At 49.3% G+C, this 24,933-nt stretch overlaps 2 protein-coding genes across 5 annotated transcripts in view; one reads left to right on the top strand and one right to left on the bottom strand.

The window, feature by feature from the left end:
- The window catches only part of LOC118856641 (endothelin-converting enzyme 2), a 49,927-nt gene that overhangs the window by 6,029 nt on the left and 18,965 nt on the right, over positions 1-24,933 (top strand). Inside the window, exons 1-7 of one of the 4 annotated variants that reach the window (XM_036767047.1) lie at positions 10,467-10,495; positions 12,156-12,242; positions 14,577-14,712; positions 19,387-19,608; positions 23,234-23,358; positions 23,529-23,675; positions 23,831-23,896. In XM_036767047.1, the coding sequence (XP_036622942.1) occupies positions 12,156-12,242; positions 14,577-14,712; positions 19,387-19,608; positions 23,234-23,358; positions 23,529-23,675; positions 23,831-23,896 (783 nt within the window). In that variant the 5' untranslated portion in view covers positions 10,467-10,495. Of the gene's footprint in view, positions 1-10,466; positions 10,496-10,617; positions 10,679-10,805; positions 11,060-12,155; positions 12,243-14,576; positions 14,713-19,386; positions 19,609-23,233; positions 23,359-23,528; positions 23,676-23,830; positions 23,897-24,933 lie in introns of those variants that run through there. The other 3 variants (XM_036767048.1, XM_036767046.1, XM_036767050.1) reach the window with 3 other exon arrangements.
- CAMK2N2 (calcium/calmodulin dependent protein kinase II inhibitor 2) lies at positions 2,353-3,201 on the bottom strand. Its single transcript, XM_036767051.1, has 2 exons — positions 3,033-3,201; positions 2,353-2,423 (listed from the first exon to the last, which is right to left on the bottom strand). Exons 1-2 carry the CDS (start codon positions 3,199-3,201, stop codon positions 2,353-2,355), a joined length of 240 nt encoding a protein of 79 aa, XP_036622946.1.

Raw genomic sequence — 24,933 nt, forward strand, 5'->3', positions numbered from 1 at the left:
CTTGGGAGTCAGCCCCATTGCCACCATTCCTCCCACCCAGCTTCTGTGCCCCAGAGAAACTCTTTGGTGAGAGGCTAGGGTAACAGGAGATCCCTGCAGGTTAGCAAAGGAAGAGGAAGGAATGGGGAGGGGCCACCGGCTTTCAGAGAGCCAAAGCCAGACCCCACTGACTGCTCGTCCATCCACCCTTTTTAGGTGAGTCGAGTGCTGACCCCTCAGGGCCGGTTCATCTCACTGACAGCAGCGGCTCCCCACTTTCGTGCCCAGCACTATGCCCAGCCCAACTATGGTTGGTCTCTTCGCCATGCATCCTACGGCAGTGGGTTCCACTTCTATTTCTACCTCATGCACAAGGGGGGTGAGCTGAGTCCAGCACAGCAAGCCTTGGGGGCCCGGCTTCATGCCCCCCCAAGCCCCCCACCTTCACCATGCTTTCTTCAAGACTCTGACAAGGAAGACTTCCTCAGTGCCATAGAGCTCTAAGGGCTGATTCTGGTCCAAAGAGACTGTGGGTGCTTCACACTGAGCTGCCTCTGCCCCACCACAGCTGCCTTGGAAACTAAAATCCTGACTCTAGATTGGGATCTCTCCCAGGAACATTAACCGACCCCCAGAGGGGGCCCAACAAGCAGTCAGGGTTCTCCCTCTGGATCTCGCTTCCCCACTTTTGGCCTTCTCTCTCAGCATTCTCAAGCTTACCCACTGTACACCATATCCCTTCTAGCAATCACTGGCTTCTCTCTGGGTCAGGGGGCCCCTTCCTCAGCAAGACTTCCTGTCTGCATCCACAACATGGAAGAAATCGGAGTGAGGTCCCTAGTGGGGTCACAAGTTGTTCCTTAAACTCTGCCCTCCTCATCATGACTTAGGTAACAGAGTTTAGGAGGCTTGGAGTCAGGCCCAAATCTGGTCTTTGACACCTCCTGGCTGTCAGTCCTCAGTATGCTCATCTGTAAAATGGGGATGGGAATACTGGAGTCCCCACTTCACAGGGTTGTTGTGAGGCTCAAATTAAGATCATGTCTGGAAATCCCTCAGCAAACTTTTTAAAGAAAGAACTGTGGATGTCTGTTATTATGAGGTTGGTGGGGGCCTCTGAGAGCTACAGACTGGAAAGCTAAACCAGTGCTCCAAGGCTGAGATGGCTTGGTGTTCCAGTATCCACTATGACTCACTATGACTCAGACACTGGGGGCCTTGAAGGACCTGGGGGCTGAGAACAGGGTAGGCGTTATGGTGAGACATCCTCCTTACCTGACCAATCAATTCGCCCCACCCCCCTTAACCTGCCTGAGCTCTGGAAGAGCAGGTGCGTTACTAAGCTAGAGCCTAGAGCTGGGTTGCCGAAGCCGGTTAGAGGCAGCAGCCAGGCTATGCACAGGTCTGTGTTTATTCACGAACTCCTGGTACAGTGAAGATGGGAATGGGGTGGGGGCAGAACGGGACATTTACAGTGGTGCATACCTGGGGCCCCTTTGGCATCATCCCAGAGGCAGTGCATTCCCCAGGGACAGGGAGGGTTGGGGTCCAAGGTGGAAAACAATGGGAGCCCTCCTGAGGAGGGGGGCGGTGCTCCAGAACGCATCTAAAGGATCTGGAAAGACTGGCCGTGTGGGGATCAAGGTTAAAGGGAAGGGTTCCCGAGGTCACCGCCTAAAGGCTGAGACCATCCGCCAGGCGCGGACTACCTGTGACCCAGACCAAGGGGGCTCTAGGAGAAGATCCAGTAAACAAAGAATCGGATATAAAAATACAAATGTGCTAAGGCAGACACCTTAGAAAGAGGCTGCGGATGGGGGACCCGCCAGACGCAGGGAAAGAGAGAGGAGAGGATGATGACCCCCTCCGGCTGGGCTCCAGAGGGGAAGCTCATGCATGCAAGATGCAGCCAAACGTCCCTGGGAAGGGCGGCACGGAGGGACCCGTGTCCAGCTAGCTGCTTAGCTGCAAACCCGCTGGAGGGAAGGGGCCGTGCGGGACAGGGCGCAGGGAATGAGCAGCGACGATGACATGTCCGTGGCACCGGGCGCCACGCGTTTCTGTGTCCGTTTCTGTGTGCGGGGTGGGGCCACGGCCCGAGTCCTAAAGTGCATGAGCGGGGCGGACCGGGGGCCGGGCGCTACAGGGGCTCCTGACCGGGCCGCGCCGCCACCTTGGTGCTGAAGCGGACAGCTCCGGAGCAGCGAGCAGCGGCGGCGGCCCGGGCGGAGCCGCTGGGTCCTGAGGCCCCGGCCCGCTGGGGCTGAGGCTGGGCCGGGAGCCCGGGCCGGGGGCGCCGGCAGCTTCATCGCCGTCCTGCGCTCCGGGCCGTTCCGAGGCGGGAACCGGAGCCCGCGGACCAAGCCGGCGCGTCTACACTCCCGACGGCGGCTTCTCCCCCATTCCCTTCAGCACGTCATCTATCCGGTCATCCTCGATCACCACTGCAGAACAAGCAGCGCCTCAGTCCCGCGCGGGCTCTGCGGCCTCGGAGCCCTCTTTCCCTCCCTCCCTCCCCGTGTCTGCAGCCATAGATGCTGTCTTCTGCTGCCTGACAGCCCATTAGCACCAGCTCCCTCCGTATCCCGCTTCCCAGCTGCCGACCCAGGGTCCCTAGCATCCCAGGCTGCGCTCTCCCTTCCGACTCGAACGCATCCAACCCTGCTCTTCCCCGCCCCCCAGCTCGCTTCCAACATCCCAGCTCGGCTTCCCACCTCCTGGCTCAGCTTACTGTCCCTCCCATCGCTGCAGCTCCCTAACTAGGGAAGGCGGGCTCCAGGAGTCCCGGAGAGTGGCAAAGGGAATGGGGGCACTGGGGAGATGGTGAAGGGCGCAGAGCTGCAGATGGGAGGGGACCCCTTCGCGTGCCCTGCTTCCCTTGCCCAGATCCAGGATCCTATCCCTGAGAGAGGCTGGGGCTGCGGCAGGAGCAGCCTAGCCTGGGGGATGCAATAGGGTTGGATAGGATGGGGAGCCGACTGACGGGGCGGGGAGGGGGGGAATCGCTGGAGGCTGGTTTCTGGGTCAGGCGGGTGGGTCCCAGGCCTCCCTACCTCTCTTGGCCCGGCCGATCTGGCCCAGCTTAGGGGGCCGTTTGGCTTGATTGCCCGCAAAGAAGGAGTTGGTATCCTGGAGGCGGCAGCTGAAGGAGAGATCTGAGCCCTCCGGGTCGGCGCCGAAGCGGCCCATCTTGTCCTCGCTGTAGGGGAGGATTTCCGACATGGTGCAGTCTGGCTGTCAGGAGGACTGAGCGAGGACCACTGTGGGGTGTGTTGCGTGTGTGTCTCTGTGTGTGCCTCTGTGCGTGTGTGTATCTACGTGTGTGTGCGTATGTAAGTGCGCGCGTGTGTGCGCGCGCTTCTGTGTGTGTGCGTGTGTTTGTGTGTGTGTGAAGCGCGGAGCGGAGCCGGGGGGCAGCCCGCCGTCTAGCTGAGAGCCGCGCCTGCTCGCCAGCCCTCCTCCTCCTCCTTCTCCTCCTCCTCCTTCTCCCAGTCCAGAGTGAGTCGGGGGCCGGGGGAGCCCTACATCATAAGGAAAACCGGCGGAAAGATGAAGTCATGCAGCATCCGGGCCTGCAAAGGGGCAGCTGGGCTACCGTGCCCTCCCCTCGCAGCCCTCAATCTCCCCAGGCCGCTGGGCAGTCTGAATGGACTGAGAAGCTGGCGAGCGCCTAGGCAAGCTGGCGGGCGGGCGGGCAGGCAGGTGGGGGGCACGGCGCGGCAGAGCCCAGGAGGCGGAGGCGGAGGCGGAGGGGGCGGTGTGCGCGCGAGCGGAATAACAATGAGAGGCCGGACTGCGGCAGAGCTCGGCGGGGCGGGGCCGGGCCAGATAGGGAAGGCCGGTGGCCGCTGTGGTTGGTGGGGGCACGCAGCTAGGGAGATCCGGAGACTGGGATCGTGGAAGCACAGAAAGGGAAAGGACACTGTGAGACTGGGAGCCCCGGATGGCCTAGCCCGAGTGCAAACCCCATAATAGGTGGCGAGGGTGAGGGGGGGGGGGCGTCGCTGGGGAGCCGCGTTGACGCCACAGTCCCCCCCATCCCCCGCCGCAGCCCTAACTCGGACCTGAAACATCCCGGCCCTCCTCCCCGCCGGCTGAAGTCCAGACAGACTAACCCCGGCGTGGACCCCTACAGAGAGGGCCTAGCTAGGGCTAAGTGGGACAGGGGCTTGACTGGGGACAGGGCTGGGCTGGGGGCACCGGGCAAAGTAAGCGCCAGGCATCGTGAAGAGGCCACGTGGGGGCAAGAAACCAGGGGGGCTATTAGCCCTCCCAGCCCTCAGCGTTTGTGAGCTACGGCCATCCTTGCTTGTCCCTCCGTTGAGAGGATTTCTCTCAATGGCAAAGCACCGGGACTCAGACCGCCAAGCCACCGTTTCATTGAGCTGGGTGTGGGGGAGGGGGTGGGGAGAGGCTGGAAGCACGCATCACCTGAGGTGACTTCCACCTTTCCCTGGCCTCCCCCCACCTCCCCGGCCACCCTTCCCCCACCCCAATCTCTTTCCACCGTCACCGGAACCGCTTACCATGCGTGGCACGAAGGTGTGCACGTGGGGCTAGGCCTCTGGCGTCCTCTGCCTGCCTGCCCGCTGCCTTTCTCCTCCCAACCAGCGTCACACCTAGCGTCCCGCTGCCTAGGACACGCAGATACACCGTGTCCCAGGCGCAGGTCCGCTGCTATTACAAACGATGAAGAGAATAAGAACACGCTTCTAGGAAGCGCTTCCTCCCTCCACTCTGTTTTCATCTTCGACTGCCAGCCCTGGCTGGGGAGGGGGAGGGGAAAGACAGGCATCATGATCCCCATTTCAAGGAGACTCAATCATTTATCAGAGGGTCATAGAATTAGAGCTTGCCTGGAGTTATTTAGAGGTAGAGTCTGGATTTGAACCCAAGTCCTATGACCCCCAAAGCCAAGGCCCTTTCCACCATTGTAACCTTTCTGTGGTTCCCACAATAAGTGGAGGGCTGGAAGCCGTGGGCTCCAGTCCTGACTGAAGCTTCCTGAGCTGTGTGACCCTGGGATTCTCTTCATTTCTTTGAGCCAAAGTTAATCCAGCTCCCTCTAGTTTCTGCGCCTCCCAGGAACCTCTGGGGCACCACTGGTCACTCAGAGCCTGGTGCCCCTCTGAGCCTCAGCCAGGCCAAGTCCCCCAGCACAGTCTCCTACTTAGCCCACTTCTGGAAAGCTGGGTCAGGAGGAGGCAAATTGGTGAAAAGGGAGCAATCACCATTAGCTAGAGGAAGTAGCTGCAGTATGGGAGACTAGGTGGGGAAACAGACTGGCCCAGGGGAGACCATTTTAGGACATTATTATCTGCTGGTGGCTGGCTCTGACTTGGAGTCAAGCAGTGACATTTAGGAAGAGTCTACTGAAGACTGACCCAAGTCTTCCCTTTATAAAAAAGTTTTTAATTGATTTTCTTTTCTCTCTTTTAATCTCAATCTCACTTTCTCATGGTTTTCCCATTTGTGTAACAAGTACAACCAAGTCTGAAAATGTATGCCTTATTCTGTACCTGTAGTCACTGCCTCTCTGCCAAAATAGGAGGCATGAAGGTTTGAAGACAGCTAAATGCCCTTCCTTTCCTGATCATTCAAGACAAGACATACTGACTGTTTGCTCTGTGGTTCTATTCACCACCCCTGTAGCTTCCCAGACCAAAACTCCTTACCCTAGCCACCAATCCCCTACAGGTGTTGTGGCTCCCTATTAAGCTTCTTTTGTGTTTGCAGTAGTTAGCTCTGCACCAGTGTTTAGTAAGCGCCTTGTAAATGCTTGTTAATTCATCATTCATTTGGTTATGTCCTGCCCCACCCCCTTCAGTCTCTGTGGCCAATTTCTGAGCCTTCTGCCTTCATTTGTGGCCAGAGCTCATGGAAAGCATGTATCTCTTCAAAAGAAACACCCCAGCATCCCCTTGCTGCTACAGAGTGGCCAGTGCTGGCTTCCTTCTATAGAGAATGTATAAACTATCTAAATACATACGGGTAACCAAGGACAGACTGCATTTCCCCAGAGTACCAGTCCAACTGCTTTTCATTAATATGTGACCCCGAGCAAGTCACACATCCTTTATTGGTGTGTTTGCTCATCTCAAAATGTATGTGTGGGCGGGAAGGTTGGATGAAATGATCTCCCAAGTGACTTCCTGCTCTAAATCTATGGTGCAGAGGCCAAGGAAGGGACAAGACCTGAGTTAAAGCTTATGTGGATGATCATAAGTAGACACCGATGATGACCTTGCAAAATTGCCTGAGGAGGAACAGTCAGAAATGTAGGAGGAAAACCAAGAGAGAGACTGGTGTCAGGAAAACCAACAGGAGAGAGGATCCATGAGGAGAGAGTGGTCAGATGGGCTTCAGAGAGGACTAAAAAATAGTCATGGTGTCAGCTTAACTATGTTTTTGTTATGAAAGAGGTTTCTGGATGGGGGGCAAAGTGTATTGGGGAATAATTGATGAAAATCCTGAAGGTAAAAACATGGACACCTCCAAGGACCAATTTTGAGAGAGGATGGAAGGAATAGAATATGGGCGAAGTCAATGAAGGTCAAGAAAGCTTAAACAAATGGAAGAGGGGACTAAGGGGACTCGTGACAGATGATGGCCTCAGTCATCTCTGTAGGATAGAGAATGATATCTGTTGAGTTGTTGGGTTGAAGGGAGAAGAGAAGATTTAAAAGAGCTAGCCTGAAGAACATGAGAGAATAAGTAAGAACTGGAAGAAAGGATTGATTGTCCTGCAGCTGATCTGAGAGAATCAAAGGCAAAAATGTGCCCAGGATCCAGCTGGGAATTTCCTTTGGCAGCATCTGGTCCCTTGAGATGAGTGGTGAGGGCAGATGTAGAAATGACATTGGGATGACGGTTTAGGGTGGGAAAGGTCAAAGAGTCAAGTGATTCAAAGGGTCATTCTGGAATTGGGAGACTGTAGAACAGGTCATATAATATTGGACTTGATACATTGGTTAGCTTTGCCAAACTTTTTTCTTTTTCATCTTTTGTTATAAGAGATATCTCTTTGGTAAGGGACATGGGGAGGGAAATATTGGGAAATGGAGGTAATGTAAAGCAAAAAGATATCAATAAAAGGTGGTTTTAAAAAGAGATCTGTCAGAATTTATCTTGCCAGGGGTTTGCTGTTACCAGTCAATCAACATGTCCTAGTGGCCAGTGGGCCTGACTTTGAGCCAGGAAAACATTGTTGAATCCTGACTTACTAGCTGTGTAACTCTGGGCAAGTCATTTAACCTCTGAGCCTCAAATAATAATAATAGCCCATAGTTCCTTCAATAAAAAGACATTTATTAAGTGCTAGGTACTGTTATAGGCTCTGGGGATGCGCTCAGAGAAGCAATCAATAAGCATTTATTAAAGGCTTACTATATATTGTGCTAATTACTGGAGATACAAAAACAATTGGAGACATCTCCAGCCCTCAGGGAGCTTGGATTCTAATAAGGGAGACCACATATGGGAAGGTAACCTTACAGGAGAAGGCTGGAGTATGGGGAAAGCCTCCTGGAGGAAGTAGCAAGTAAGCGGAATTGTAAAGGGGAGCGGGGATTTTAAGAGGTGAAGATAAGGAGGGAGAGCATCATTCCTCCTGGGGATGGCATGGGAAAGAGCCAAAGGCCCAAAGAAGAGAGATGGAGGGTTGTGGATGACAAACAGCCACTGTAAGCCAGCTGGAAGACTGAAAAGAAAGGCCAGCAGGGGCAGCTAGGTGGCGCAGTGAGTAGAGCACTGGCCCTGGAGTCAGGAGGACCTGAGTTCAAATTTGGCCTCAGACACTTGACACACTTACTAGCTGTGTGACCTTGGGCAAGTCACTTAACCCCAATTGCCTTGCTTTCCCCCCTCAAAAAGAAAAGAAATGCCAGCAAGTCTAACTCCCTCATTTTGTATATCAGGAAGCTGAGGACCAGAGAGGTTTGGTGATTCGCCCAGGGTCACTTGGGTAATAAATGGTGGAACTAGGATTCAAATCCAGGTCTTCTGATTCCAAAGCCATTATTTCTATCCATTGTGCTGCTCTGCCTCCCTCTAGAACAGGGGCTCTTCATCTTTTTGTGCATGTTTTTTCCCAGAGATCATTATGAGTAGCGCAGAAAATCGTGTGCCTATGATGTGTTGCAGGGCAAATCTGAACTTATGGCGAAACCTGAGAGAAACTCCAGGGACTCCTTGCAGATTTCTAAGTCTATATTTCTGTTTAAGTGTTTGGAAATCATCCAGATGGTCAGTAATGGCCAGGAGAAGTGAAAACAAAACATTCCCTCCCACAAAGATGGAGTCCTCCATTGCCCTTCCTTCATCATCTGAGTGTTCTGTGCCAGGAACAATTTGTGAAAAGACGGGAACAGTAGAATAGCTGGGAAAGGGGACATAAACTGGGTCATTATTCAAACTCCTGGACTTCCCTTGCCAAATTCTTGTACCTTGTTAAAAAAAAAGATGCAGTTAATGCATTAAAACAAAATCAGCTTATTTAAGGAATGACAGGAGAGAGATGTCCATGCACAGTCTCCAGCTGTAGTAGCTGGATCTGTAATTTCACTGGAGTAGCAAAATTCCAGTGTAGACCTTGTGGTTTAAACATATGGAGAAGGGGAACAAGGGATCTCATGGCATGTCTTTCTAGCAACAAGGATCTTCACTTCTTCTGTAGTTCTGGTTGTCTGGGGCACAGCTAAATTAAGTTAACTGTCCAAAGGCACAAAGTTCATATGTGTCAGGAGCAGTATTCATGGCAAATATTATGTAAGGCTGTAAGGTCTGCAAAACCAAAAATATCCTTTATGGATATTATCTTATTTGAGCCTCATAACAACCCTGGAAGGTAGATTATTATCCACATTTTAAAGATGGGAAAACTGAGCTTGAGAGAGATTGTGTGACTTAGGGTAATAGGATCATTGATTTAGAGCTGGAAGGAAACTTGGAACCCAGCTAGTCCAACCCATTCATTTTACAGATGAGAAAACTAAGCCACAGAGGTGATGTGATTTGCTCAGAATCATACTTACAGTGAGTGCCTGAGAGGGACCTGAATCCAAGTCTTCTGCCTCCAAGTCCACTGTCTTATCCATTACATAATTGGTGTAGTGTTACATAGCTAATACCTACTGAAACAGGATTTGAACTCAGGTCTAGGTCTTCTACAGCAGTATTTAGGGAAGCATACTATCCAGAGTGAGGGAGAACACAGTCCCTCCTGTCCTTGGGCGAGGTCAAATCACTTTTTAGGAAGGATATTGACAGACTGAAGTGAGTCCCAAAGTGGGGGTGGTGGTGGAAGGGGAGGGCACTGGAGGTTATGCCTTGAATGAAAGGATCAGTTGATGGAAATAGGAATATTTAGGCTGTACAAGAGAACAAGTGGACAGAGAGGGGTCAAGACAACTGTCTTGAAGTATTTGCCAGGCTGCCCTGATTAGATTTATCCTGCTTGTCCCCTAGTACTAGGAACAAGCAGAGATGTTGAAGAGGGGCAAGTTTAGATTTGATGGAAAGGGAACATTCCTAAAAACTAGAGTGAGCCCAACATGAAAGGTGCTGCTTGGAGAGCTCATGGTTTCTCCCTTAGTAAAGGGACTGGATAACCACGAGCCAGTGATTGGGAGGAGAGGATTCATGGCCAGTCATCCTTGGATAAGATGATTTCCTAGGTTCCTTCCAACTCCAATTTGGGGACAATAGATTCTTTTAGAAGGGCAAGACCTGTTTATTTATTGCCCTATCTGCTTCAAGCATTCTCAGGTGTTCAACATATTGAATGAATGAGTGAAAGAAATAAAAACGTTTATTAAGCCTTTGTGGTATATACCATACTCTGTGCTCAGTTCTGGGGATACAAATAAAAAGTGAAAGCCCCAGCTCTCCTTGGAGCTCACATAGATATCAAAATACTGGGTTTAAATTTAATGCTTAAAAAACCCTCCCAGAGCCAAAAATAAAATGTTTTACTTTCCTCCACAAAGAAATGTTCATGGCTCTTTCTTTTTAAAAGGTAGTGCCTAGCACATAGTAGGTCCTTAAGAAGCTCCAGCTGATTGAAATTAAAAGGTGAGACAATGTACCAGTGTGTACACACCCCCGGCAAGACCCTTTTCCAAGGCAGTGGCCATTCTCAAGGGGCTCGGAAAAGAAAAGCTGTCGGGGCTGTTTCTGCAGAGAAGGATGGGTGAACTTGGTACGTGAGACTGTCAACGGCAAGTGTACCGCGTGCTAGCCTCTTGTGTGTAAGCTGGGTTGGTGGGTCGAGAATGGGCCACCCAGTCTTAGGGACGATGAGCAGCTTGGTAAGTGGGCGCTTCCGGGACTGGCCTGAAGACCCCGGTGGTTTTGTTTGTTGGTTTGTTTTGGTGGCGGTGGTATTGTGAGGTCTGTTGTGGGAGGATCTGCCAGTCTGACCGACGTCTGTAAACAGGCAATAGAACTCGGGGGCGGGGGCGGGGGGAAGGCGGAGTGGTGGCCAGCGAACCTTGAACTCCTGGGAGGATTCTCCAGGGTGAGTGGGTGCACCCAGGAGGGGAGAGGGGGCCAGAGGTTCAGGGGAGGGAAGAAGGATGGGGTGGCTTCTTGGGGAATGGAAGGGGTGAGAAGACGCTTGGAGTTCGGATGGCACAGACAGGGGTGGCCTCTGCTGGACTGGTGGGCAGAGGAGTGGGACTAATGCAGCCCCGGCGTAACGGTCTGTGTCCAGGGCCCTCCTCCTTCCCCCAGCCCTCCCTCCCAGCCCCCTGCTGGGGTGCTCCCCAGCCTCCTGGGCTCCGCCTCCCACGTCCCCTCCCCTCCCCCCAGGTCCGGCGCTCAGGAAGGGGAGAGAACCTGGGAGGGCGGGGGCTGTGGCGCCGGCTGCTGCTGCTGCTGCTGCCGCCGCCGCCGCCGCCGCCGCCGCCACCACTACCCCTGGAGTTGGCCTTGACCATGGCGGGTGGAGGAGGAGGAGGCGCCGGGGCCCCAGGCCGGACAGTTCCAGCAAGGGGGCCGCCAAACGTAGCCTAGCCTAGCTTGGGGAGTTGCCCGTCCCCAACCCATCATGAGCTTGGCCCTGCAGGAGCTGGGCGGAGGCGTGAGTGCGGGACTGGGAGCCAGAAACAAGGAGGCAGGAGGGCGGGAGGTGGGCGTCTGAGCCCCTGGGTCTGGGGTAGTATGGGATGAGGGAGTTGTCCAGACCTAGAGATTAGGGGAGCAGAGCGGAACGTAGACAGCCATCTCTGGACGGGTGGGGGGCAGGAGGTGCGCTCCCAAGCCCAACTCTACCTTTTCACCTCCTCCCTTACTAAACCCTCGTCTGGCCCCAGCCCCAGTGTGTCCAGAAGAGACAATTGAGGGAGTGAGCTACAGGGGAAGAGCAAAGAAACCCCACTAGGGTGGGGGTAGGGAGCTGCCCTCCCCACCTCCCGCCTGGAGTTTCAGTGAATACACAGTGTATATCCCGCGTCCATACCCCTACCTCATCTCTAGCCCGTGCCCTGCTCCAGGTTAACCAGTAGGCAGTCTTGGGAGCTTCATGCGGAGGGAAGCCCGGAAGGGGAGTTGGCTGCAGCCCTAGCAAAAACAAACAAACTGCTGTGCAATGGGGGGGAGGGTGGGAGAGGGGGAGGAAGGGGACCTGCCTTTCCCACCTCTGAACATCTTCAGCCCTAGTTTGTGACCTGGCCCAGGTCCACTAGGGAGCTGTCCTGAGGGACTGGTGCACTTGAAATGGAAGGGGGTGGGGGGAGAAACGGAGGGGCCTCTTTTCCTTGGACTCTGAAACAGGTAATCTGAGGAGAAAGAGTTGGAGAGTTGGGGGAAGAGAAAAGGCTGCCAATAATGTAGACCCCTCTCTTGAACGCTTGTCCTGGTGTTCCCTTGTGTGCATAGAGAGCCCCTGAAAGGCTCCAATGAGGTCAGGGATTATCTCCTCCTCTATCTTTCCCCATCCCACTACCATATTGGAAGCTCTCTGAGGGCAGGTTTCCCCCTTCCCCCCCCACCTCCACCATTCCTCATAAATAAGGAATGTTTAGCGAGTGAACTTTGGTTAAACAGAAAGTGCAACAGACTTAGGCATGCTAGGGATCCATCCAAAGAGGATGGAAGAGAAGGAGCTGGGGCCCCTAGAGAAGGCCAACAGTCTCCCTCATTCTGACACCTGTGTTTCTCTGCCTACATCCCTGCAGATGTTGGAGTATAAGCGGGCTACTCTTCGAGATGATGAGGCCCCTGAGCTTTCACCAGATGGCATTGCCTCTCCAGAGACTATGGAGGTCTGCAAGATCTATTGGGGGATCGGGGTGGGAAAGAGGGTGCCTCCCTGCAGTCTGCTCCCTTTCCCCAGCTCACCTTCTAGTTATGGGAAGCAAGAAGATAGAGTGGACTGGAACTGGAATCTTGGCTCACACATTTACTAGCTGTGTGACCTTCGGGCTGGACCACATGATCCTAGCTCCAGAGCTTTTATTCTGTGACCTCTTTGGGCCTCAGTTTCCCCATCTGTAACATGAGGAGTGTTGGCCTTGAGGACTTCCAAAGTCCCTTCAATTCTGAGTCTCCTAACCCTTCTTACTATGCTGGCCTGACCCTCCCAGCCCCCAACCTGAGGCTCATGGTGAGAAGCCAGCAGGCCAAGACTTCATAAATGGGCTGGTGGAGTCATTTGTGGTTCACTGATCAGAATCAACCCCACTGATTAATAATGTTGGGTTGGTATCTATATACTGCCTTGTTTACAAAGTATTTTCCACACCTTCTCATTTTGACTATATTGATGACAAATACGGGGCAGCAGAGTATAGTGGGGAGAGGACCAGCCTTGGATTTAGAAAGTCCTGGGTTCAAGTCTGCACTCTGATCCATACCAGCTATGTCACTCTGAGCAAGCGACTTGCCATCCTAGTGCCCAAGGCAAGCTCTAAGACTCCAATCAGTCAACACTGGTGAAGCACCTACTATGTGCCAGTCATTTCTGCTAAGCTACAAATCTGTGTTGGTGGAGTTCTCTATGTGAATGAAATCACAGAGCTGGACTTTCCCCCACCCCACCTAAAAAAAATGAACAATTACCCATTCAGGTTACATCCACTTTGAAGGGGAAGCTGGGTATGGTGGGAAGAGTGCAGAAGCTGACCTCTGACAGGAGCTGTATGACCTTGGGCAAGTCACTGAAGTTCTGGAGGCCTGACTTTACTTCTCTATAAAGTGGGGATACTGCTTGTAATATTTAATTCTACTATGATATAACTGCCCAAGGTCCCACACTTGGTCTGGATCAGAGTTGGACTCAGGTCTACCTGACTGCAAGGTTGGCCCTGTCCCCAAGATACCATGCTGACACTTTGCTATCATGATTGCAGTCACACAAGATGGGGTGATGAGTGTTTTGCAAACAGAGCAGTATATAGTATTATAAGAGTTAGGGGCAGCTAGGTGGCACAGTGAGTAGAGCACTCGCCCTGGAGTCAGGAGGACCTGAGTTCAAATCTGGCTTCAGACACTTGACGCACTTACTAGCTGTGTGACCTTGGGCAAGTCACTTAATCCCAATTGCCCTGCCTTCCCCCCTCCAAAAAAAAAAGAGTTATAGTATTCCCTTTAGTGCATCGCCCATGAGGCAGGGTGGCACAACATCAGCATCAGAAGACCTCAGTTCTCATCCTGCCCCCTGACACATTTTGGCCGTGTGACACCAGGACACCTTTCTATGTCCCCCGCTCCCCAGCAGTTCTCTAGGTCTCTAAGTTATAGATTAGTAACTGGGCTTCATCAGGGAAGGGAGTTTCCATGCTGGAAGTGCCCTGCACTCTTGGAGTCACATGTGTGGACTGAAAAACCCAAACCCAGCTCCTGCAGCTACTGAGAAGACCGAGCGAGAGCAGTTAGATAAAGTGCCTTGCAAAGCTCAGGGCACCATACAAATGAGAGAGGTTAGGGTTCCCGTTACTAGGTGTATCTGCCCTCTGACCTTCCTTTCCTTTCTAGGTTTCCATCAGCATTATTCACGGGAAAGGCTGATTACTATAACATCAGAGGACCTGGGTTCAAATCCTATGTCTGATGCTCATAACCTCTATGACCTCGAACAAGTCACTACTTAGCTTCCTTCCTCTGTCAAATGAGGGGGTGGGACTGAATGACCTTTGGGGCCCCTTCTAGGCTGAGATCTACCTTCCTGGGCTCAGTTTTCTCACATGTCAAGTGAAAGAGCTGGGACAAAATGGCCTCTGAAGTGCCTTCTAGCTCTTGCCCAATGATCCTCTGATCTCCTGTTCTCCGTTCCCATTAGAGCACCACAACGCTGAGAGCATCACTCAGCTGGGTTGTGCAATGGATCTGGAGTCAGGAAGACCCGAGTTCAAATCCTGCCTTGGCCACTTACTAGCAATGTGACCCTGGGCACAACCTCTGCCTCAGTTTCCCCATCTGTAAAATGGGGATAATAGTAGTGCCTGCCTCCCAGGATTGTTGTGAGGATCAAATGATGTCCTATTTGTAAAGTCTTTAGCATGGTGCCTGGCACATAGTAGGTGCTATATAAGTACTAGCTATTATTATTATTATTCTAGTTTATAGCCCCTCCCTCTCTCTCCACTTTGTCCCCCTAGGTGGGCTTCAGAAAAAGGTCAGGACATCTCCTGGGCTCCCGAACACAGCTAGAACTGACTTTAATGGGCATCTCTCTGCTGCTGGGTGTCTTGCTCCTGGGTTGTTCCATTACCCTGGGGGTCCAGTACAGCCAAGGTAAGGGAGCCCCCGGCTCCTCCCCCTTCTTTGGGAGCCTGCCTGGGAAATGTCTGGCATTGAATCTCAGTATGAGACTTACTAGCTTCATGATCGTGGGGATTGGTGCCAAGGAAAACTTCTCAAGGAGAATGTAAGCTTCTTGAGGGCAGCAGCAATGGTTTCACTCTTTCTCTTTGTAGCAATGCCTAGTGCCCAGGACAGGACCTGGCACTCAGCAGGTGCTCAATAAATGCTTGTTGAAGGGATGAGTAATTGGGAATATTCCTATGTGATATGGGCTGCCTCTGGAGGTGGGGGCTCTTCATCCTGGATCTCTTCAAGCAGAGGCAGGAGGATCACTTTTTGGGGGTGTCATAGGAAAGACCCCTTTTCTCATACTTAGTTGCTACTGAGGTCTCTTCCAACTCTGAGTTTTTGTTATTTTGTGACTTTGGGCAATTCACTGGATACAATATGGTACAATAGAAAGCATGCTGGGTGTGAAGTCAGAGGACTGGTTTCAAATCTCAGCCATGTCACTTAACTACTTTTCTGACCTTGAGCAAGACACCTAACTCTCTGAACCTCAGTTTTCCTCCTCTACCAAATTAGGGAGTGGGACTGAATGACCTTTAGGGCCCCTCCCAGCCTGCAAAATGCTAGAAGTTGGCCTAGGTAATCTCAAAGGTCTCTTTTAGCTCTGAATGCTATGACACTCATTCCTAAGATCGCTTCTATTCAGTTTAGGGAAGCAGCCAAGGAGTGAATTCATGGTGGAATCCCTATGGTTGTGGTGGGGGTGGGGGGGGTGGTTGAGAGAAGTCCTTGAGTTCTTCCTGCCTCGGTGGTTGCCTTCTTGTCTATTAGACTATGAACCCTTCAAGAGTAGGGACCCTCTTTTGCCTTTCTTTGTATCCCCAGTGCTTAGTATAGTGCCTAGCACATAGTAGGTGCTTAATGAATGTTTATTGACTGACTTACTTTCCTCCCAGGTTTTCTCTCTTTATGGCTCCCTTACATCTATGACTTCCTCCATGCCTCCCATTTTTCTGGGGGAAAATGTTTCAATTTTCCTCAACTAAAAAAAAGGGTTGGAGTCTATGATTGCAGCGTGTAAATTCTATCAGCCAGTCAATCAACAAGTATTTATTAAGCATCCACTCTGTGCCAGGAACTATTTTAGATGCTAGAGATGCAAATATAAAAGTGAAACAATCCTTGCCCTCAAGAAACTTATATTCTATTTGGGGAATATATACACAATTCATAGGCAGGTGAATAGAGAATATATACAAAACAAATATACCATGATTTTGAAAGGTGGGACTAATAAATTGGGGATTCAGGAAAGGCCTCTTGAAAGAGGTAGCACTTGAGTTTAGCCTTGAGGCAAGGTTGGGGTTCTAAGAGGCAAAGGTGAAGAGGGAGAGAATTCCAGGCATGGGAAACTGCCTGAGCAAAGGCCTGGAGGTAGGGGATGGAATGTTATGAAATGAAAACTTCAAACAGTCCAGTTTGTCTGGTACTTAAGGTACCAGACAAGTGAGAGTAAGTGAGAGAAATTAAGGTGTAATCATTGTGGACAAATAGGCTAAAACCAGATTATGAGGGCTCGAGAAGCCAGAGGACTTTGTATGTTATCCTCCAGTGGTGGCCAACCAATAAAAATTCTTGAGCATTAGAGTGATATAGTCAGATCTGAGTTTTACAAATACCGATTTGCAAGCATAGCATTAAATGGAGCTTTTCTTAAAATGATAAGTAGTATGGATAGCATTATCTGTAATGGGGATAAACTAGAAGCCTTCCCAATAAGATAAGAGGTGAAGCAAGAATATCCATTATCACCATTGTTATTCAATATTGTACTAGAAATGCTAGCTCTAGCAATAAGATAAGAAAGGGAAATTGAAGGAGTAAATGTAGGCAATGAGGAAATAGAACTATTACTTTTTGCAGATGATATGATGGTTTACTTAGAGAACCCTAGAGAGTCAACTAAAAAACTAGTTGAAACAATTAACAGCATCAGCAAAGTTGAAGAATATAAAATAATCCCACACAAATCACCAGCATTTCTATATATTACCAACAGAACCCAGCAGGAAGAGATAGAAAGAGAAATTCCATTTAAAATAACTGTAGACAATATAGAATACTAGGTAATCTACCTACCAAGACATACACAGGACCTATATGAACACAATTACAAAAAACTTCAAACAAATAAAGACAAATCTAAATCATTGGAGAAATATCAATTGTTTATGGCTAGGCGAAGCCAATGTAATAAAAATTACAATATTACCTAAATTTATTTACTGATTCAGTGCCATACTAATCAAACTATCAAAGAATTACTTTATAGAGCTAGAAAAAATAGTAACAAAATTCATCTGGAGGAGCAAAAGTTCAAGCATATCAAAGTAATCAATGGAATAAAAAATGTGAAGGAAGGGGGGACTAGCAGTACTAGATCTCAAAGTATACTACGAAGTGGTAATCATAAAAACCTTCTGGTATTGGCTAAGAAATAGAGTGGTTGATCAGTAGACTAGATAAGGTACACAATATACGAAGTAAATGAGCACAGTAATCTAGTGTTTGATAAGCCTAAAGATCCCAGATAAAAAGATATTTGACAAAATTGCTGAGAAAACTGGGAAATGGCCTGGCAGAAACTAGGCACAGACCAACATCTAACACCTCAAAGGGGGTACATGATTTAGGCACAAAGGGTGATATCATAAGCAAATTAGCAAAGCATGGAAGAAATTACCTATCAGATCTATGAATAGGGTAAGAATTCATAACTAACTGAGGGGGGACCTCATGGGAGGTAATAATTTTGATTACATAAAATTAAAAAGTTTTAATACAAACAAAACCAATATAGCCAAAGTTAGAAGAAAAGCAAGAAACAGGGTTGGTGTAGAGAATCTTTGCAGCAAGTTTTTTTTTTACAAAAGTCTCATTTCTCAAATATACAAGGAACTGAGCCAGATTTATAAGAATAAGAGCCATCTCCCAATTGATAAATGGACAAGGGATAATAACAGGAAGTTTTCAGAGGAAGAAATCAAACTCACCCATAGTCATATTAAAAAAATGCTCTAAATCATTAATAATTAGGGAAATGCAAAGAACCCTGCGATACCACCTCACACATATCATATTGGCTAAGAAGACAGAAAATGAAAATGACAAATGCTGGAGGACATGTGGGAAAATAGGTCCACTAAAGCATTGTGGTGGAACTGTAATCTAATCCAACCATTTTGAGGAGCAATTTGGAACAATGCCCCAAATGCCATAAAATTGTGAATAACCTTTGACTCAGCAATACTGCTATGAGGCCGTTAGCCCAAAGAGATCAAAGAAAAAGGAAATGGACCCATATGTACAAAAATATTTATAGCAGCTCTTTTTTGTGGTGGCAAAGAATTGAAAACTGAGGGGATGCCCATCATTTGGAAGATGGCTAAACAAGTTATGGTATTTGGGGCAGCTGGGTGGCATAGTGGATAGAACACCAGACCTGGAGTCAGGAGGACCTGTATGACCCTGGGCAAGTCACTTAACCCTGATTGCCTTCAAAAAGAAAAAAAAAACGACACAACAAGTTATGGTATTTAATGTGATGGAATACTACTGTGCTGTAAGAAATGATGAAAGCAATGGTTTCAGAAAAAAACTTGGGAAGACCTATATGAATTGATGCAAAGTGAAGTGAGCAGAACCAAGACAACAATTTACACAGCAATGGTGATCAACCGTGATTTAGCTGCTTTGCTCAATACAATAATTCACCACAATTCCAAAGGACTTGTGATGAAACATGCTATCCATATCCAAATAGAGAACTGATAGACTCACAGGGCAGGTTAAAGAATTTTTTCCTCTTTCTTTTTCTTTTCGAACATTGCTAATGCAGAAAAATGTTTTTTCATGGCTTCATATGTGCAATGGGTATTGTATTTCTTGCCTTCTTGATGGGTAGAGGGAGGAAGAGAATTCAGAACTGAAAATAAAATAATATTTAGATTTTTTGAAAAGGAGTATCAATTTGACCACTGGTGTTCAGGATGGATGGGGGGCAGGGCAGAGAGACTGGAAGCAGGGAGACCAATGAAGTGGCTGTTGCAGTAGTCAAGGTGAGAGGTGCTGAGAGTCTTACCTGCCTGGCTGTGTTGTGAGTATAGACTACAAGGAGGTGGGAACTGACTACATGTGGGATCTTGGATATAGGGAAAGGGAAGAGTGGAGGATGACTCCTGGGTATCACTTTTTTCTCTCCTCAGCATTTAACACATAAATGCTTGCTTGATAGACTCCCTGGGTTCCTTCAAAACTCAGCTTAAGGGCCACCTCCTGCAGGAATTCTATTCTGATTATCCCCCCACCCCACACAGTTATTAGTGCCTTCCCTCAGAAATGACTATATATTTGCTATTTAATTTTCCATGTGCATATTGTGGAATGGCACATATATCATGGAAAGACCATGAGATTTTTAAAGGCAGACACTGTTACACTTGTCTTTGTTTTCCCAGGACTTTGAATAGATCCTGGTACAAAGTAGATGCTTAATAAATGTTTCTTGATTGATTACTTGCTTTCTTCTTTGAGTATCAAAGAAGATTTCATTAATTCTTTGTTAGAGGAAGATCTTTCTCCCTTACCTTTTCTCAGCCACAGTCTCGTTAAATAACACCTGCCTGACAGAAGCTTGCATTCGAGTGGCTGGCAAGATCCTGGAGTCTCTGGACCGTGAGGTGAGCCCCTGTGAAGACTTTTACCAATTCTCCTGTGGTGGCTGGATGCGGCGAAACCCACTGCCTGATGGGCGCTCCAGGTGGAACACCTTCAACAGTCTCTGGGACCAGAATCAAGCTGTGTTGAAACATCTACTTGGTAAGCCACCTGAAAAACTCCTGGGGGAGGGTCATACCAGATGCCAGGGTCTCCTCAAAGAGGGAAAGTCAGGTGGGGACCCTAGTGATGACAGAGAGGCAGGGAGAGCCACCTAACCAGGGAAAACCCACAACAGAAAGCCTGATGGCACAGCAGCCAGAACAGACTTTGGTATGTAATCAAATCTCATCTCACAATTACTACCTGCTTTACCTTACCCAGTCTTAGCGTTCTCCTCTCTAAAACAAGAGGCTTGGACTAGACAGCCTCTCTTCCAACACTTGATCTGTGATCTGCGCTGTCCAAAGTGGCTGGACAGAGCAACGGGGAAAGCCTTGGCTTGGGAAGCAAGAGATAGGAGCTCAAGAGCCCTCTCTGCCCTGACCTTGCTGAGGGGGCAAGTCCCTTCCCTCTTCGGGCCTATTCTCTGTCAAGTCGAGAGTGGATCGGGTGCTGTCCAAGGTACTGCTGTGAGTTAGCAGTCTACGATACTAATAGCAAATTATTCTGTTTCTAGAGGGCTCGAAGGATTACAAAACCCTTTCTTCACTAGTACCCTCTGCCGCGTGGCGGCCCAGAATTGTCATCTCCATTTCCTTTTATTAAAATTTCACAGTGATTTCTTTGGCGCAGCCCGGAGGCGTCAGACTGGGTCCCTGCAGGCGCTTTGACTTAGAAAACAACATGTCTATGCTTTGCCGTATTTTTATTTCATTAACTATTTCCCAGTTATCTTTGATTCTGCTTTGAGCGGCGCTTGGGAGTGTTGTGGGCCAAACGCATCCAACGGGCCTCATGGTTGACTGACGTCTCTAGTAAAGATCTGGGACCAAGTTGTTCTGCGACTCAAAATAGTCTTAGAGAGCCGGCCACCTAAGGGCACTGAGAGGGTCATACAGGGAGTACGTACCATAGGTGGGACTTGAACCCAGGTCTTCTTAACTTGGAGGCCTGGTTCTCTATCCGCTACGCCGTACTGCCTCATATCTATTTTCCAAAAACTGAGGCTCAGAAAGGCAAAGTGGTTTGCCCAGGATCATAAAGGTCTGAGATGTTAAAGCCAGGTTTGAATGAAGGTAGCTAGTGGCGCCATAGTGCACGGAGCATTACACCTGGAGCCAGGAAGACCTGAGTTCAAATCCAGCTTCAGACTTTTACTAGCTGTGTGGCCCTGGGCAAGTCAATGAACCTCTGCCTCAATTCCCTCATCTGAAAAACAGAAATACCAATAGTGCCTGCCTCCTGGGGTTGTTGTGCGGATTAAATGAGATGGCATCTGTAAAGTGATTAGCACAGTGCCTGGCACATAGTGTTATATAAAAGTTGGCTGTTATTTTTTGCTCTGACTGTAGATCCAAGGCTCTTTCCACGAAGGCACATTACCTCTAGGATTCTAGGAAGGGGATGAAATTGGTGGGATGCCAGTGGTGGAGAGGTCTGTATGGAGTCTCCTTTTGGAGGCCAGCAACGGTTCCTACCACTTTTTGAGACTTAGATCAGAGTACTCTTCTCCATTTATTTTAGATTTTAGCCAAACAAGCCTTCTTGCTGTTCCCCAAACCCTGTGCCTTTGCCAGGTTACTCACCTGGTAAAGAACCCTTAGTGGCTCCCTAGTACCCTTAAGACAAAACACAAAAGTCCTTTTCTTTGTCTGTAAAGTCCTTTCTAAACTTCCTCTAGCCCATCTTTCCAACTCTGTTGTTCATCGCTTCCCTTCACACACCCTACCATCCGGTGCAATTGACCCACTTACTGTTCTCAGAACTTGGCATTTGCTGTGCCACCTCCAAACTTTTGCCTGGAATCCACTCCCTTCTCACCTCTTCCTATCAGAATCTTAAAGATCCACTCAGATGCCGCCTTCTATGGGAAGGCTTTCCCAATCTCCTGGCTGCTTGGGCTTCCTCCCCCCTCAAATAATATTGTATTTCTCTGGCTAAATATTTATTGTATTTATCTGTTTTGTTTTTGTTTATTTTATTTATTTACCTGTTTAAATATGCTGATATAATTAAGCTCCTTCAGCTCAAGGACTATTTTGCCCCTTCTGCCCTTGTATCCCCAGAGCCGAGTGCGGTGCCGTATGTGCAGATCACAACCCACTCATCACTTAGTAGATAAATACTGTGAAACAGTGGTCCAGTGGAAAGAACAAGAATCCCAGGTTTGAACCCTGCTTCTGCCACTTCCTACCTGTCTGACTTGAGGCCAATCACCTTCCCCTCTCTGGGCCTCAGTTTCCTCTTCTGTAAAGTGAGGAGGTTGGACTTGATGACCTCTGAGATCCCTTTCAGCCTCCAGCTCTAGAGTCTCTGATCCTATGTCCCTCCTAGAAGCCACTGCTTCCTTTAGAATTTGGCTCCAGGGCCACCTTCTCCACGAGGCCTTTCCAATGCCCCCGGCTGTAAGGGCATTGATTCTATGGAGCTAGAGCAAGATGTGACCTTAGAGGGCAGCTGGCCCAGCCCCTTCCTTTACAAATGGGAAATTGAGGCCCAGAGATGTTAAATGACTTTCCTAGGGTTGTACCCAGATGAAGCCCTGAGCTTAGCTGTGTGTTGGGGGCAGGATGAAGATGTCTCTCCTCAGTTTTCCTTGGAGGATTACTTTCCTCAATCTTCTATATCTATAGAGTGATGACCCTGCAGGCAGGAGAACCTGAGTACAAATCCAACTTCAGACATTTACTAGCTGTGCGACCATGGGCACCCCAATTGCCTGCTCTCTCTCTCCCCCCCTCCTCTCCCACCTCTCTCCTCTCTCCTCTCTCTCTCTCTCCCCCCCTTCTCTCTCTCTCTCCACCCCTTCTCTCTCTCTCTCTCTCTCCCCCCCCCCTCTCTCTCTCTCTCTCTCTCTCTCTCTCTCCCCCCCCCCTCTCTCTTTTCTGTCTCCCCCCCTCCTATCTCTCTCTTGCACACACACATGCACACATACACACCCTTCTATATCTATCATACTAATGGATCATGCACCTGGCCCCTATATGTTGTCTTCCTGATAGACTGACCTTAAGCTCCTTGAGGGCAGAGACTAATTTACTTTTGTCTTGAGGAGTCCAGTGCTAGCACAGTGCCTAGCCTATAGTAGGTGCTTAGCTTTTTGAGCTCAAGTCATCTGAGACACATAAAGGAGCTAGTATCAGGTAGCATTTGAACCCAGGTCTTCTTGCCACCAAACCTGCTCTCTACACCATATTCCACAGCAGCCTTGTACAAGTCAGGGACTTATAAAATACTGAACGGATGAAAGAATGTGTAGTCATGGAGAAGTGAGTATCTAGAGATCTTGTAGGATGCAGGTAGTCTACAGGGCTTCCCTGGATGGAAGTTAAGAAGCCAGGGCTTGCTTTCCCTCCAGAGCTCCATGTGGGTGATGGCCTGGTGAGGCCCAGAGCAGTGGCAGCAGCAGCCCCCTCACCCAGATCCCTGGTTATTGGCAATGTGTTCCCCCTCCCCCTGATATATTTGCAAACAGGTGATTATGGGATCCCAGCTCTAGAACTCAAAGGGAGCCTAGAAGATTGGGGGGGTGGTGTGTAACTGGCCCAGGGTCACATGGCTAGTCAGTGTCTGAGGCAGAATTTGAAGCTGGGGATGGTGACTTGGTGCCCTCTCCCACACACAGAGAATGAAACATTCAACTCCACTAGCGAGGCAGAGCGCAAGACCCAACGTTACTATCTCTCCTGCCTCCGGGAGCAACGAATTGAAGAGCTGGGGGCCCAGCCCCTACGAGACCTCATTGACAAGGTGGGACTGGACCCAGTTCAGGAATGAGGACATGGGGATGGCTCGTGGGAGAAATGGAGGAGAAAGAGAGGGTCAGAAGGACCTTCCTGGAAGGGCCTTCCTCCTACCCAGGGTCAGAGGAAAAAGAGGATTCAGGAGCCAGAGACCCTCTTGGGTTTCCTGTCTTTTAGATTGGTGGCTGGAACATCACAGGACCCTGGGCTCAGGACAACTTCATGGAAGTTTTAAAGATGGTGTCTGGGACCTATCGGGCCAGCCCATTCTTCACCGTCTATGTCAGCGCTGATGCCAAAAGCTCCAACAGCAATGTTATTCAGGTGAGAGGCTGGGCAGGTGCCAGAGATGGGCTGGGAGGAGCCTGCTTGTACAAAGTGTGCCATTGGATCTCTGGATCAATAACAATAAAGCTTCTGTGGGTTCCTCCTCCTCACCACCCTGGCATCCAAGACAACCCTTTTCCCTTCTACTACAGGTGGATCAGTCTGGTCTCTTTCTGCCTTCCAGGGATTACTACCTGAACAGGACAGCCAATGAGAAAGTAAGGAGCCTCCCCAAAGTTTCACCTGTTCTCTTGTTTCCTCTGTTCATGGGGGCTTGGGCAATCTCACCTAGCAACACCTTAGTTGGGTTATTGTCATTCATTCAATCAACCAACACTTCCTGAGCCCCTGCTTTGTTTGGGACACTGGCCTAGATACTCTGAGTGGTGCCAAGATGTGTAATATTATATTTTTAGAGGTTCAAGGGACCATGAAGGCCAGGGAGCCCAACCCCCTCATTTTACGAGAGGCTTTGAAAGGTGAGGTGACTTGCTCAAAGTCACACACCTGGTGAGTATCTGAGGCAGGATTTGAACCCACTATCTTGTGTCTTAATGAGTTTACAGTCTGGTTGGGAGAAGGGAGGAAAAGACTGATATCAAGGAGAAAGCAAGTAATGCTGTTTGAATGGTCTAGTACTACAGGGATTCCAAAGGAGCAGAGCTGACACAGCCACAGAATTACTGTGAGCTAGAGTCCATCAACAAGTATTTATTAAGTATCTACTGTGTTCCAGGTGCTGGGGCTACCAAGTCAAAATGGTCTTTGCTGTCAAGGAACTTCCATTCTTTTGGAGGACCCTCTGTCAGAAGGGACCTCATCCCTAATCTTGTCCAAATCATTGTTGGTGTTCAGTCATTCCAGTCATGTGTGATTCTTGGTGACCCCATTTGGGGTTTTCTTGGCCAAGATACTGGAGCAGTTTGCCATTTCCTTCGCCAGCTTATTTTTGCAGATAAGGAAACTGAGGCAAATACGGTCAAGTGACTTGTCTAGGGTCACAAAGCCAGCAGTATCTGAGGTCAGAGTTGAACTCATGAAGATGAATCTTCCTGATTTCAAGCCCAATGCTCTATCCACTGTGCCACCTAGCTGCTATTGTCCAAATTATACCTGGAAAACAAAAGTTCTCACAACTGCATACCTGAGAAATGGTCATGCAGCCTTTGTCTAAAGACCCCTGATGAGTCTAATCCTAATTCTGATAAGTCCACTAGCATCCAAGGCAGCCTATTTCATTTCTGGATGGCTCCAA

Source organism: Trichosurus vulpecula, chromosome 7 (genome assembly GCF_011100635.1).
Source record: "Trichosurus vulpecula isolate mTriVul1 chromosome 7, mTriVul1.pri, whole genome shotgun sequence".
Classification (NCBI taxonomy): domain Eukaryota; kingdom Metazoa; phylum Chordata; class Mammalia; order Diprotodontia; family Phalangeridae; genus Trichosurus; species Trichosurus vulpecula.

Excerpts from the sequence above, each read along its gene's own strand:
- CAMK2N2 (XM_036767051.1), bottom strand. The coding sequence starts at position 3,201 with ATGTCGGAAATCCTCCCCTACAGCGAGGACAAGATGGGCCGCTTCGGC. Across the intron at positions 2,424-3,032 it reads GATCGGCCGGGCCAAGAGAG|TGGTGATCGAGGATGACCGG; the intron begins GTAGGGAGGCCT and ends CTTGTTCTGCAG.